This window comes from Microcaecilia unicolor, chromosome 9 (assembly GCF_901765095.1).
Source record: "Microcaecilia unicolor chromosome 9, aMicUni1.1, whole genome shotgun sequence".
Classification (NCBI taxonomy): Eukaryota; Metazoa; Chordata; class Amphibia; order Gymnophiona; family Siphonopidae; genus Microcaecilia; species Microcaecilia unicolor.
In genome coordinates, this window is record NC_044039.1 from 9,324,108 (window position 1) to 9,339,902 (window position 15,795).

General features: G+C 44.5%; 1 protein-coding gene across 1 annotated transcript in view; it reads left to right on the forward strand.

Moving 5' to 3' along the window:
• LGR5 (leucine rich repeat containing G protein-coupled receptor 5) overlaps window positions 1-15,795 on the forward strand; it is a 140,467-nt gene that overhangs the window by 93,744 nt on the left and 30,928 nt on the right. The window contains exons 5-8 of the mRNA XM_030214381.1: window positions 287-502; window positions 1,417-1,488; window positions 7,162-7,230; window positions 10,715-10,786. Of these exons, the coding sequence (XP_030070241.1) occupies window positions 287-502; window positions 1,417-1,488; window positions 7,162-7,230; window positions 10,715-10,786 (429 nt within the window). The remainder of the gene's footprint in view (window positions 1-286; window positions 503-1,416; window positions 1,489-7,161; window positions 7,231-10,714; window positions 10,787-15,795) is intronic.

Below are 15,795 nucleotides of genomic sequence, written 5' to 3' on the forward strand. Positions count from 1 at the left end.
TTTGGTCATCCCCATGACAGAAAGCAGTTGGGGATGCCCAAAATCGGCTTTCGATTACACCGATTTGGGCGACCCTGTGAGAAGGACGCCCATCTTCTGATTTGTGTCGAAAGATGGGCGTCTTTCTCTTTCAAAAATGAGCCTGATGTTGAGCAGTTTGGACAGGCAAAGCTGGGCAGAGAGTATGGGGCAGTTGGTCATTATCTGCCATCATCTATTGTACTGTTACTCTTTTGATGTCACCTGTCTTAGAAAGTCAAGATGCTGTTTTTGCTATTTTTATTAGGCGTTTGGACGCCAACCATATCAGCGATGTGCCACACAAATGCTTCAATGGATTGACTTCCCTTCGACACCTCTGGCTGGATGACAATTCTCTAACAGAAGTTCCCGTGCAACCTCTGAAAAGCTTATCTGCGTTACAAGCCATGACGCTGGCCCTCAACAGTATCCATCATATACCAGATCATGCTTTTGGAAACCTCTCCAGCCTGGTGGTTCTGTAAGCTTCGTTACATTTCTGTACTATATACACTATTTTCATTTTATATACATGTTTACGTACACACAGAGGGCACAGGACAATTTTCAAAGTATTTTATGTGGGTAACTCCGTTCCCAGCCCGCAGAATTGCTCAAAGTGTTGAAAAGGCCTGATGTGGCACAATTGCCCTGATCATTTTAAGACGATAATAAAACAGAAAATATAATCAAACCAGCCATACCACACACAAAACACAACGATATCGGGCATTTTCTTCAGAAAGGTCATTCTGCCAAACCACCAAAGCAGGCTTAAATCTGAAGACAGAGATGCGCTGCTGTAGATTCCCGAAATTTCATACCAAAAAGTTTTATCACTTTCAGGTTAAGCAGCTTTGAAGAACTGAGATTATAATCGCTTCCTAAAAATGAGATACTAACATCCCTATTTTTATTATTTTGTCCTTCCACTACCACCCTTGGGAGATTGTTCTATTCAGCGCCCTTTCTGTGAAAGAAATACTCCCGAGTCTAATGAGCGTTCACACTACCAGATACGCAGAGAATTATCAAATGCACTTGTACATTGCTACTACTTAACATTTCTAGAGCGCTACTAGGGTTACGCAGCGCTGTACAATTTAACAAAGAGAGACAGTCCCTGCTCAAAGAGCTTACAATCTAATAGACAAGTGAACGGTCGGTCTGATAGGGGCATTCTAAACACCTTGTGAAAACTGTTGAGGAAAGCAATGACAATATGTTTTTAAATCTGGCAGAGCAAAGCAAAGCCTGTCCTCTTTCCAAGTTCCTGCCACCATGACTTATATACAATTAGTGGCATGCTGGAAAACAAGTTGCTTTTGATTTTTGCTCCAAAGGCTTTCTGTGCACAGTTTGCTTTTCTGACTGCTCTTAATGTTCCCCCCACAGGCATGTCCATAACAATAGAATCCACTCCCTGGGAAAGAAATGCTTTGACGGACTCCACAGCCTGGAGACTTTGTGAGCTGACCTCCTGTTTGTTTCCCTTTTACCAGTGTTTTCATTCATATTCTGAAAGAACCAAAATAGCCTCAAAACCCCAACATGCTTCTTGGCTTACTCAGTAGCTAAGGGCTCTGAATAATTGTGAATGACGACCACATGAAACAAGGAAGCATTACAGCTAATGAAGCAGGGCAGATTTCTTACCTATGTGGCTTTTAGAAGATCTAATTGGCACCCCCTTTTCAAAATGAATCATTTTGCTTCTTGTTGAAATTAGTATAGTGTGAATCTAAATATTGCAATAAAATAAATCAATGGTCTGCGTTAATTGATGCCTCTAATTATTCGCTGTCACCTTAACTGGTTCATTCAGGGGCCCTTTTATAAAGGTGCGCTGAAAAATGGTCTGCGGTAGTGTAGACGCATGTTTGGGGCATGCGCAGAATCATTTTTCAGCACACCTATAAAAAAAATGCCTTTTTTTTTTTTTTTTTTTGCCAAAAATGGCCTTGCGACAAAATGAAAATTGCCCATCTTGGGTCTGAGACCTTACCGCCAGCCATTGACCTAGCGGTGAAGTCTTATGTGGGCGGTAATGACCGACGCGTGTCAAATGCCACTTCATGCGTGTCCAATACACGTGTCCAAAAATAAAAATTATTTTTTGGATGCGTGCCAAAAATGAAATTACTGCAACTGCCACAAGGTAGCCGGACGGTAACTCCATTTTGGCGCATGTTGGGCGCGTGTAGACACGCGGCTTAGTAAAAGGGCCCCTTATCCATTCTACCAGCCCTTGCCGTTTCACGTCACTTATACAGTCATGTATTCGAAGTAAGCCAAGAAGCATTACATTTTGTAAAACTCATTTTTAAAAGCTGTTGTTTCTGGAATGCATTGGACAGATGAAAATTGTGAGTTTTGGATTACTTTGAAGACTTTCTACTTGGCGTATAAAGGAAGAAAAGCTGTTTCCAGTTTTTATGAAACTACTATCTAGTTAATAGAGCAATACCTATGGTATTACCATGAGAACTTCCCCTCACTGGCAGGCAGATGATCAAAAGCAAACGCCGGCGCTAGAGGTTGTTAGCGCCATAATAGCGCCGGCGTTTGCTACCGCCCCATGATCAGAGCCTTCGAGTGCGTGAAACAATGCACTCGAGGGCTCTTAGCGCAAGTAGCTTGCAAATGCATGCTAATCAACGCTTACCGCATTCATCCCCAATGATCAGCATCCAGCACGCCAAAGATTGGGTCAATGGCCGCACAAACCCTACGCCAGCTCCGAGCTGGTGTTAGGGTTTGCAGATCATTGGGGAGGAATGGTGAGCCCTGTCCAACATGCATTTGCATGCTGGCAGGCCCCCCATTCCCCCCTACAGCAAACCTGCCAGTGAGGGCAGTTGAGGACGTCCAAAATTGGATGGTTCTATGAGAAAGTTGTTGTATCTTCCTCCTAAGGGTTAAGCATCTGACCAACCTAGGAGTGGGCTGGGAAGCTAAAAATGTCAATATATGAACTAGGAGCCAGTGTGTTAGTGGTGACCACATTAAATATATAGAATAATCCGTTCCATGCCTAAAGTTAGGTGTGAGTCAATTAAAGAGTCAATCTCTATTTCAGAGATATAAACAAATAAAACACTATTTTAAAGTTTTTTTAAAATTTTTTATTGAGATTGACTCCTTAATTGACTTGTGATAAATTGTCTCTCTCGGAGGGATTTTCAGCTGGTAAAGTTAAGCATGTGCATTTTCAGCAGCTTTACATTCTTGTAAATGGTTGCGCCTAATTTTTAGTCGCATGGACGGTGCTATGCGTATTCTATAAACCACACCTAACTTTAGGCATGGTTTATAGAATATACGTAGGCATGTTTTCCATCCGCGCTGACTTTTTTAGGCATCAGATATGGAATCTGGCCTATAATGCACAATCGGTATCGTAGGTTTTCCTTGTATTTCTTTTCCAATTTTTCTTCTTCCCTTATTGGTCAACTTAGGATTGCAAACTGCTTAGACCAGTGGTTCTAGGTTCATGGTGCTCTTAGTGTTAAGGAATTTTTTTCACGTCTCTCCTAGGCCACAGTTTGGGAACTGCTGTCTCGGGTCTTCTTTCCTCCCTGCCCCTCCGGTGTGAATAAGCCTTCAGTTGAAGCAGTCAGGTTCAAAATGGCTGAAGTGGCCTCTAGTGGTAATCTCCAGGTACTACTGCTAGGCATTGCTAGAGTCATTTTGAAGCCACACCTAAGAAAAATAAAGGAAAAGGGACTTGATATACCGCCTTTCTGAGGTTTTTTGCAACTACATTCAAAGCGGTTTACATATATTCAGGTACTTATTTTGTACCAGGGTCAATGGAGGGTTAAGTGACTTGCCCAGAGTCACAAGGCGCTGCAGTGAGAATTGAACTCAGTTCCCCAGGATCAAAGTCCGCTGCACTAACCACTAGGCTACTCCTCCACTCCAGGAAAAAATTGTTTTTAAACAACTGGAAAAAGAATTGTAAACCGAAGAAAAATTGAAAAAATATGAAGGCACTGACGAAAAGGCTCTTCCCGGGCTATCGAGGAGCTACAGCAAAAACTACTGCTCCTCACGCGGTGAAAGAAGAATGCAGCAGGCCAGAAGACACTCTGCACATGCACGGTCGGACACGCAGCGTGCTTCAGAAGGCTTCAGCAAGGTTTTGCTATTAGAAATGCCTGTTCCCGGGCCGACGCGGATCGTCAACCCAATTGTGAGAATACTACAGCCTGCTTGTCCTCGGAGAAGGATGCTTTGGGGGTGGTGCAGGGTGGGGGGGGGTCGAATGCTTGGAGATGGGATGTCCTAATGCTATATGGAGAAACTGGGAGGGATCTGATGCCACCGGGAAGGATGAGGAGTTCCATATGGGCTTGATTATCCTACATTTTCCGAATGACATATCAGTGACTGTGTAGAAACGACTTCCAGAATGGTTTCACATAGGTGGTTGACCCTTTAACCTCGAGGTCATGAAGAAAGGGAAATCTTCAGAGGAGCAATGGATACAAATGAGTGTCAGAGATGAATTGTTAAAAAGTATTGTTAGCAGCTTAGAAAGACTTTACTGTTGAGTAAGGAAATCACCCCCCTGCTCAGCACTACCATCTGCCGAGCAGGAAGTAAATCTATCATAACTAGGGCTTTTCTGAGAAGTTTACGAAACGGACTAAGGAGGGAAACTGTGCAATGACACACAAGATCTAGGAGGGAATGTATCCCACATTTTCCCACTTATTTGCAGGCTCAATGTGGCTTGCATAGTACCGTAAAGGCGTTCGCCAAGTCCGGTAGAGAAACAAATACAAGGTGATGTTGTGGTTGAATAAGGCTCATGAGTTTCGGGCGCAGTGGGGATAGAAGAGAGGAAAGGGGTTATGTGGTGTCCATTACGAGCTGTGTGGCAGAGTTCAGACAGCAGCTTTATAGTCCAGCAAAACTTTTATCCTAGAAATGGCTTAGTGAACACGACATGTCCATTTAACTCAACTTACTACTACTACTTAACATTTCTAGAGCGCTACTAGGGTTACGCAGCGCTGTACAATTTAACAAAGAGAGACAGTCCCTGCTCAAAGAGCTTACAATCTAATAGACAAGTGAACGGTCGGTCCGATAGGGGCAGTCAAATTGGGGCAGTCTGGATTCACTGAATGGTAAGGGTTAGGTGCCGAACTTAGCAACGTTTTAATTTGAAGTTTGATATTCAGCCACATATGTTAGTGTTCTATAATGTAACATATTGTTGTTCAGGCCCTCCATGTGTTCTGTGATTTTTTTTAGTTAGTTCAGACGTTCTAGCGACTATATGAGAATGTTATGCTTTTCCAGTCCATAGGATCCTTGTTTTACTCAAACCTTTTCCAGTCTCAAAAAATCCCTTCATGGAGGTGCAGTGGCATAGCCATGGGTGGGTCTGGGTGGGCAGGGGTCTACCCAACAGTGGTGCATATTGTTGGCATTGCTGGGGGGGATCCCCAAGATGAAGACATCCTCTGTGCAGCCCCCCCCCCCCCCAGTCATCTGAGCAGTGAGGAAGTCGGTGGCGTGCTTTCGGCTGCCAACACTGGTACCCCCTGAGCTTGTTCAGTTCATGGGGGGGGGGGGGGCTGGCTGTTTCAGAAAGTTGTATAGAGGAAGATAATCACATACCTGCTGAAACATGGCATTTTTAAGACTTGTTGTATCTTCCTCCTAAGGGTTAAGCATTTGACCAACCTAGGAGTGGGCTGGGAAGCTAGAAATGTCAATATATGATCTAGGAGCCAGTGTGTTGGTGGTGACCACATTAAATATATATTCAGGTTTTAGGAAATCTTCCCTCTATGCTCTGACCCTAGGACCCTTGACAGATAACATTAAAGAAGATATATTAATTGTTGTGTTTTATATTTTTTTATGAGGATCTTTTGTGAAAGAAAGAAATGCTGAAAAAACTGAGCATAATTAAATATATATATATATTTAACACTTATTCATGTGACTTGTTAATGTGTGACTGCAATAAAACAAGTGCCCGTAAAGGTGTGAATTAAAAACAACTGAACGCATCATTAATTTCAGACAATTGAGCTCACTTTCTCAATGCAAAGCAAAATTGTGACCTTTCACTTTTTGATGGATTACAATCCTGCATCATTTTTCTGTATGTCTGGTAAACATTCTGAAAAGTGTCCACCTGGAACGTTTCATAGTAGCCTGATAATGACAAAATATGATACAGACACTTAGAAAAAAGTGCAGGATAGGTCCAGAGGTAGATACAGTGTATCAGATTCTTGAAAAGAAACAGAGGGAGGGACTCCAGGGCACGAGACTCAGGAAGAATGATCTCTTATGGAGTGAAAATGTTGGTCATCTAATCCTGCCTCAAATGCTTCCCAGAGTCCTACAACTTTTAAAACATGTAAGATGTGCCCCAAAATAGTCCATTCCTGCCATATTAATCTATTGCTAATGACTGCCATGCCCAGTTAAGTCAGAATTCAGAACTTAACCAGCCATGGGTTGCCACATAAAGATAGGACTGTGTTTTATGTGGTCCCTTTTATGTGGTTATGCTCAGTGGCATAGCAAGGGCGGGGTGGTGGGGACAGTCCGCCCCGGGTGCACGCCGCTGGGGGGGTGTCGGATCCGCTGGTTCCCTGCTCCCTGTGCCCCGGAACAGGTTACTTCCTGTTCTGGAGCAGGGAACCAGCGGAACAGACACCCCCCCCCCCCCAGTGGCGTGCACACGGCAGGCAAGAATGTACTTGGGGGGGGGGGCTTGGGTGATGTGCCGAAGAGGGGGGTTTGATGCACCGAGGGGGGGGTTGATGTGCCGAGGGAGGGGTTGTCATGCTGCACCTGGGGGGGGTGCGCAGCGGTGAACCGCCCCAGGTGGCAGCCGCCCTCGCTACACCACTGGTTACGCTGGCCAGTTAAGTGTTGAATATTGGCATTTAACCAGTCAAGTGTTGATTCCACCCAGGACCACCCCAAAATAACCCGCTTTCGCCTAGGCGCTAACTGCTAATTGTCAGTGGCGATAACCATTCAAGTACCGCTCTGTCGTGGACAGGATGCTGGGCTCGATGGACCCTTGGTCTTTTCCCCGTGTGGCATTACTTATGTACTTTGTATTATTAATTAAATTGTATGTGTGTGTTTTCCCTTCAGAGATTTAAATTACAACAATCTGGATGAATTTCCATCTGCCATCAGGACCCTAAACAACCTAAAAGAACTGTAAGTATTTAACACATTTGCTGATTCAGGGCATGGGTCTTTTTTTGTTTTTTGTTTTATTTTTTTGCTGAAGACTCGGGCAGCCGTATTTGAATAAAATTTGCTGAACTGTATAACTTTGTTTTTCAAAGACCTTCGGTTACTACCTAAGTCAGTTTACAGTTATTGGTGTGAAAAAATTAGGACAGAGCTGAGGAGGGAAACTTTCAAAACCATTTCAAGACTGTTTTATCCGTTGAAACGGACTGTTTGTTTGAAAATTCTCTACCTTTATAAGGGATAAATCTATAACAATGTACCTATGTGGCACCTGTTCTATAAAGGAAAGTAGGTGCCCGCTTTCCTTAATAGAGAACTAGCACAACCGGATCTATATGCACTTATGCAGTGAAATGCAAGCACTTATGCCAGCCAGAGCACTGGTGTAAGTACTCTGTGTCTAAATGCTGGATATCTGCATGGAACTTCTAGTATTCTCTAAGGGGTCCTTTTACTAAGAAGCGGTAAAAAGTGGCCTGCGGTAGTGCGAGTGCATCTTTTGGGCATGCACTAGGCCATTTTTGTTTTACCGCGTCTAGAAAGAAGTGCCTTTTTTAAGGGGCTAGAAAATGGGTGTGCGCTAAAATTGAAACCAGCGAGCATCCATTTTTGGCCTGAGACCTTTCTGCCACCCGTTGACCTAGGTCTCGCACGGTAAGCATGCAGTATGCACCAACTGCTGTTTACCGCCGGGTAAGTAGCCTGCAGTAGAAAATGTTTTCTACCATGGGAGTCGGCGCATGCCAAATTCAGAATTACCACCCAGCTCATGTGCTAGCGCCAATTTTGCATGCACTGTACGCGCGTATTCCTCCAGAGGCTTTGTAAAAGGGCCACTAAGTTACATGCATAGGCATAGCCCGCTCAGACTCCATATATATGTATACCTAGCTATAGAATGTACTCTATCAGGGGCATTTTCGAAAGAGAAGGGCGCCCATCTTTCGACACAAATCAGGAGATAGGCATCCTTCTCTCAGGGTCACCCAAATTGGCATAATCGAAAGCCGATTTTGGGCGTCCTCAACTGCTTTCCATCGCAGAGATGACCATAGTTCCCGGGGGTGTGTCAGCAGTGTACCAAAGGCAGGACGGGGGCATGCTTAAGAGATGGGCGTCCTCGGCCAATAATGGAAAAAAGAAGGGCGTCCCTGACGAGCATTTGGCCGACTTTACTTGGTCCCTTTTTTTTTCACAGCCAAGCCTCGAAAAGGTGCCCGAACTGACCAGATGACCACTGGAGGGAATCGGGGATGACCTCCCCTTACTCCCCCAGTGATCACCAACCCCCTCCCACCCAAAAAAAATTTTAAAACATTTTTTCCAGCCTCTATGCCAGCCTCAAATGTCATACCCAGCTCCATCACAGCAGTATGCAGCAGTGGTGTACCAAGGGCGAGACGGTGGGAGCAGTCTACCCCGGGTGCACACCGCTGGAGGGGTGCAGAGAGCAGCCGCTTGCCTGTCGGCTGCACTGGTTCCCTGCTCCCTCTGCCCCGGAACAGGTTACTTCCTGTTCCGGGGCAAAGGGAGCAGGGAGCCAGCAGAGCCAAGCGCAGCGCGGCTGCTCCCAGCAGCTAAGAATGCGCCGGGGGGGGGGGGTTATTGCACCGGGGGGGGGTCATGCTGCACCCGGGGAGGGGTGTGCATCGGCGATCCGCCCCGGGTGGCAACCGACCTAGGATCGTCACTGGTATGCAGGTCCCTGGAGCAGTTTTTAGTGGGTGCGGTGCACTTCAGGCAGGCAGACCCAGGCCCATCCCCCTACCTGTTACACTTGTGGTGGTAAATGTGAGCCCTCCAAAACCCACTGTACCCACATGTAGGTGCCCCCCTTCACCCATAAGGGCTATGGTAGTGTTGTACAGTTGTGGGGAGTGGGTTTTTGGGGGGAGGGGGTTGGTGGGCTCAGCACCCAAGGTAAGGGAGCTATGCACCTGGGAGCAATTTGTGAAGTCCACTGCAGTGCCCCCTAGGGTGCCCGCTTGGTGTCCTGGCATGTCAGGGGAACCAATGTACTATGAATGCTGGCTCCTCCCATGACCACATGGCTTGAATTTGGTCATTTTTTAGATGGACGTCGTCGGTTTCCATTATCGGCAAAAACCGAGGTCGCCCATTAATAAGATCGACCATCTCAACATTTAGGTCGACCATCTCTAAGGTCGACCTAAATGTTGAGATATGGGCGTCCCAGACTGTATTATCAAAACGAAAGATGGACGCCCATCTTGTTTTGATAATACGGGATGCCCCACCCCTTCGTGGGGACGTCCTCAGAGATGGGCGCCCTTAGAGATGGTCGTCCCTGTTTGATTATGCCCCTCTATATAAGATACATGTATATTTACAGTATACTGCATAGGTGAATTTTTGCCATACACAGGGTGAGGCAAAAAAAAAGTAACCCCCTAGAGTTTTCTCAGCAACTGCTTTGAATTTCAACTAGAAATTTTACATACTTATTTAGCCATTATACTTACGAATTACCATTAAACAACATTTAATTAACTTAAAGCTATCTTGATGTCGTTGACATTTCAGCATTAATACCTAGCGAATTTTGCACGTTAAAAATGTTTGAACTAAAACACCGTAAAATAACACTATTCAAACAATGCCAATAACAGTGTGTCAGAATTTCCCAGTCACTGATTGCTCGAAGTGTCCACCACCAGCTTTATAACAGGCCTGCAGTCACTTGGGGAAGTTCTTAACAGCTTTGTCGATCAGTCCCTGTGGCAGGTTGTCCCAGATTATCTGCAGCACTTCCTTGAGTTTGCCGATTGTTTGCAGCTTTGGGTGGAGCTTGTGATAGGGCTCCAACATTGCTCCCCAAAGGTCTACGTCACTGTGTCATCATTAACAGTAGGCTGGTACCCTGGGGGATTTTTTTTCAAATAATGGTAGTTTTACAGTGCAAACATTTTGAACACACAAAAATTGCTGGGTGGTCACACTAAAACGTCTGTAACTTCACCGTGTTTAAAGCTAATCTCATCCCACTTCGCACATACACGTAGATAGTAACATCAAATGAATCTGTACAATTTCACATTGAAATTCCAAGCGGTTGCTGAGAAAACAGCAAACAACCCTACGGGGCTATATTTATTCTGCTTCACCCTGTACACACGTATGTACAACCCTTAGCCAATTCCAGGAACATGTATAGAATGTTCGTACGTTTGGGAAGCTCGCCAGGTGCCCTTGGCCTGGATTGGCCGCTGTCGTGGACAGGATGCTGGGCTCGATGGACCCTTGGTCTTTCCCAGCGTGGCATTACTTATGTACTTAAGTATGTACTATTCTAAATGTTTCCACACATAATCAGTGCGTAAGAGTCCATACCAATGAGCTGAGCACGATACAAACTTAATTTTGTGGAAATATTAATGAATATCATCTTCATACCATTTATATCTGTGTATCTCTTTCCTTTTAGAGGATTCCACAGCAATAACATCAAGTCAATACCTGAACGGGCGTTTGTTGGTAATCCATCGCTTGTAAGCATGTAAGTGCCCTGTCCAGAAACAGAGGCTAAGACACCAGTTAAGCACCATTAGAGCCTGGTATGGTTGACCTCATATAATTGATTTCTGGTTTCCCTTCTTCCTTTTGCAATTGGGAATCCCCTCTGCTTCTCCCAGGCTTTCTTGACCTCCATCTCCAGTGGGAGGCTGTTCCACATGTGACCACCTTTCCACGATGGGGGTCTGTCTGTCTGGTGACCAACATGAATGTACCCTTCACTTCAAGACCCTGGCAAACATGGGGACCATTATTTATTTATTTAGATTTTGCTCGCACCTTTTTCAGTAGTAGCTCAAGGTGAGTTACATTCAGGTACTCTGGATATTTCTCTGTCCCAGGAGGGCTCACAATCTAAGTTTGTACCTGAGGCAATGGAGGGTTAAGTGACTTACCCAAGGAGCAGCAGTGGGGTTTGAACCAGCCACCTCTGGATTGCAAGATGGGTGCTCTAACCACTAGGCCACTCCTCCATTAGATTGTCCTATGCTTGGCTCACTTTTATTACATATAGCAGTGATTTAACCAGAGCTGAGATTGTGATGTCATAGTGCCTCGTTCCACCAATAAGAGCCAACCTCATCAGTGATGTCACTATTTATTTAGATTTTGCTCACACCTTTTTCAGTAGTAGCTCAAGGTGAGTTACATTCAGGTACTCTGGATATTTCTCTGTCCTAGGAGGGCTCACAATCTAAGTTAGCTGCCCTGGCCATGGGAAGCTAATATCTGGCAGATATAATAGGACTACAGGATTAAAAAAGAGTTAGAGAGGGCAAGGGGCAGATTGTTTGGGCCAGATCAGGCATGAGGATATAATGAGAGTGTTAGGTCAATGAAGTAGCATATGTTGTGGATGGAGGTAATAGGGTCGGGCTGGGGAGGAGTGAACAGGATCCTTCAATGAATTTCATTGCATGTCTGCTAGTTCCTTATAAACCTTTTCAGGTTGACTTTCCAGATTCTTAAAGGTATCTGACTGTTCCAGAGAAGACTCCACAAACTCTGTATATCTTAAAGCACAGATTTAGATTTTGGAGTCAGCTCACACCTTTTTCAGCAATAGATCAAAACAAGTTATATTCAGGTACAATAGGTATTTTTTTATCCGTGGAAGGCTTACAATCTAAGAGCCCTTTTTACTAGCGTGCGTTAAGCATTTAACGTGTAGTTATTGTCCAGAAACAGACTACTGTGTGACCACATTAATGGGTTTTGCAGTAGTTTGCCTGTTATCAAACATTAAATTTCATGTTACTGAATTTTTCTGTCAGGGGGCGTGGCATGGAAGCATTAGCCTGTTAGTGTGTTACACTTACCATGCACCACGAGGTATGCATGGGGACATCAAAGCATATCATTGATATTCTAACAGGATGGGTGTGGATAGGTGAGGGGAGGGTGATCAACAGAGACCTACAGCTTTATGGTTTATAATGGGCTAGGAACCCCAGATCCTTGTTAAGTCCTTTCTGTTGGGTGTTAAAATATTCAATCATTCTGACTTCAGAGGTCTTACGTTCTTGTATGGTTTTAAAGTTACCTTTCAGGATTCTCACTGGTACAGTGTCGTGGTCCTGTAAAATGCTGACCAACAAGGATCTGGGGTTCCTAGCCCATTATAAACCATAAAGCTGTATGTCTCTGTTGATCACCCTCCCCTCACCTATCCACACCCATCCTGTTAGAATATCAATGATATGCTTTGATGTCCCCATGCATACCTCCTACCCACCCCCATCCTCCCACCCTGTCAGACTGTCATAGTAATGCTTGAATGTTTTCACTTATATACACTGTCAGCTAGCACATTTGCTTATTTCTGATCTGACGGGCAACCTTCGAAAGCTAATCAAGAAATGTATTAAGTTATGTCCAATAAAAAAGGTATCATCTTATTTTCTTTTCCATGTTTTATTTTGTTTGATTTCTATTGATAACCTGATCCAGTGAAAGGTTAAGTGAGCGTCCCTGGTTCTCAGCTCACTACTCTAACCCTATGGTTTCTCCTCCCCTTCTCAGTGCTTCCTGCATTTCAGTAAATAGAACATTAAACATTGAGGAAGATTCAGATTCAACAAGGGGGGAATGGGACTTGACTTACTGCCTTTCTGTGGTTTTTGCAACTACATTCAAGGCAGTTTACATAGTATATACAGGTATTTATTTGTACCTGGGGCAATGGAGGGTTGAGGAGCTGCAGTGGGAATTGAACCCAGTTCCCCAGGATAAAAGTCTGCTGTTCTAACCACTAGGCTACTCCTCCACTCCAACCTTTTAAATAATAGCATTAAATGAAACATTTGAACCTTGTAGTAAATCAAAATGAAATGAAAATCTATACTTCTTCCTAAAACACCAGTACAGATCCCTGGTACAACCACTTGCATTAATCCATACGATGATAGTAATTTCAAGCTAATGGAAGACAGAAGCCACTGACCATTCTGGAAGATATCGACTCAGAGACCAGGATATGAACAATCTGCTTCCAGCTAGAAAAAAAAAAAAACTGTATTAGCAGGATGGCATACAGTGAGTGCCCACAAGCCCATGCCAATTGTTCAGGGATATTTCAGAGCCATGTCAAAAATCTCAGCTACGTGTGACAATGCAATTCCCTAACCAAACCCACATTCTAATACCAGAATGATTAAACACACCCTGGCAAGCTGGAAAAAAACAGAGCCGGAAACGCAGAAAGCAAAAACAGCAGTCCCAGACCCTCGTAAAACCAAGATTAGAATCTGAAAACATTATTTTAAACAAAATGCAGCTGAAGACGGACAGCAAACTCAACTTAGGAAAGTTTGAAAGAGAAAAATAAACACTGTACTTACCTGTGTGACTCATAGGTGAATTACAGAGATGCATTATGATTAATCTGTGTGTCTTGAATGGAGCTATAGTAATACACTAGTTGAAACAACTTGGAAAGAATTTTCATGATAATTCTGTGGCTCATTCATAAAGCCTATTTAGATGCATTTCCTATACTGAGCCTACATTATTGACTGAACATATCATAAGAAAAGCCAAAGTCCATTGAGCCTATCATCCTGTCTCCAACAGTGGCTAGTCTCAGTCTCACAAGTACCTAGCAGATCCCCAAATGTTCATCTAGTCCCCAAAATTAATTTCTAGGGATAAGCAAAGGTGTACAAATTTCAAATTAGATTAGATCATTATCCCTCATCCCTCTTTCACTTAACAGCTTGGATTTATAACAGTGTTGGGTGTTTAAAATGAAAGTGGTGAGATGCTCGGAATATTGAAATGGTGGGGGGGGGGGGATTTGTCAGGTTAAATTCCTAAAATCAACCAGATAAATCTGAATATTAACACTCTCCCCCCCCCCCCCCCCCACACACACACCTCCAATAGCTTCTCTGCTTCTCTACCACAATAGGTAAATTACTTTTCTAAATTCTCGGACTTTGGCACCTCTCTCCCTTAGCCCCATCCCCATGGTTTTTCCATCTCTTGGCTCTCTTTCTACCGCAGCCCTTAATCTCAAGCATGGTTTAATCCCTTTCCAATTCTGAATCATCCTCTCTCCATCTTCATTTTATGACCTCTTGTCCTTGAGTATCTCATTCTAAGGAAACTTTCACCTTCCTGTAGTTCACTGGAACGTATCAAATATTTCCAACATTCGCATCCAATCCCTATCTCCTGCCCCACAGTGGGTACATTTTGAGGGTCTATGGTCTGTCTTTGTGAAGACTGTGTTACAGGCCCTGTATCATTTTAGGAACATCCGCGCATAACCTTAGGTTTCCCAGTTGCATTATTAGAATGACTGTTCATTTCAAGGTTGTTTGAGAGGATAACATTTAAATCTTTCCTGTTTTACAGTTTCCAGTTCTTATTTTAAATATTGCACATCTAATGGAGGTTTAAATCCCAAATGTTGGATTTTCCAAATCCTTAACTATTCTTCCAGTTTCTCCCCTTCTGGCATATCTGTTCTATTAGAGATTTTCCTGTTATCTGCAGCAGCTTCAGTTCTATATACTGCAAGGGAACCCCAACAAAGAAGGGGCTCCCCTGAAGCTGCTCCCAGATCTTCTGAAGTGGACTCCCCTTACTCTGAGGGTCCTTTCCAAAAGTGTTGCTTTGGGAGCCTTTAACTTGAATCTCTACCACTAAATCTTGGCAAACAATCCCATATTTCCCATCCAGTTCCTCATAGTAACATAGTAGATGACGGCAGAAAAAGACCTGCCCGGTCCATCCAGTCTGCCCAACAAGACAACTCATATGTGCTACTTTTGTGTATACCCTACTTTGATTTGTACCTGTGCTCTTCAGGGCACAGACCATATAAGTCTGCCCAGCACTTGCCCCGCCTCCCAACCACTGGCTCTGGCATAGACCGTATAAGTCTGCCCAGCACTAGCCCCGCCTCCCACCACCGGCTCTGGCACAGACCGTATAAGTCTGCCCAGCGCTATCCCTGCCTCCCAACCTCCAGTCCTGCCTCCCACCACTGGCTCTGGCACAGACCGTATAAGTCTGCCCAGCGCTATCCCTGCCTCCCAACCTCCAGTCCTGCCTCCCACCACTGGCTCTGGCACAGACCATATAAGTCTGCCCCGCACTATCCCCGCCTCCTAACCTCCAGCCCCGCCTCCCACTACCGGCTCTGCTATCCAATCTCGGTTAAGCTCCTGAGGATCCTTTCCTTCTGAACAGGATTCCTTTATGTTTATCCCACGCATGTTTGAATTCCGTTACCGTTTTCCTCTCCACCACCTCCCGCGGGAGGGCATTCCAAGCATCCACCACTCTCTCCGTGAAGAAATACTTCCTGACATTTTTCTTGAGTCTGCCCCCCTGCAATCTCATTTCATGTCCTCTCGTTCTACTGCCTTCGTATCTCCGGAAAAGGTTCGTTTTGCGGATTAATACCTTTCAAATATTTGAATGTCTGTATCATATCACCCCTGTTTCTCCTTTCCTCCAGGGTATACATGTTCAGGTCAGCAA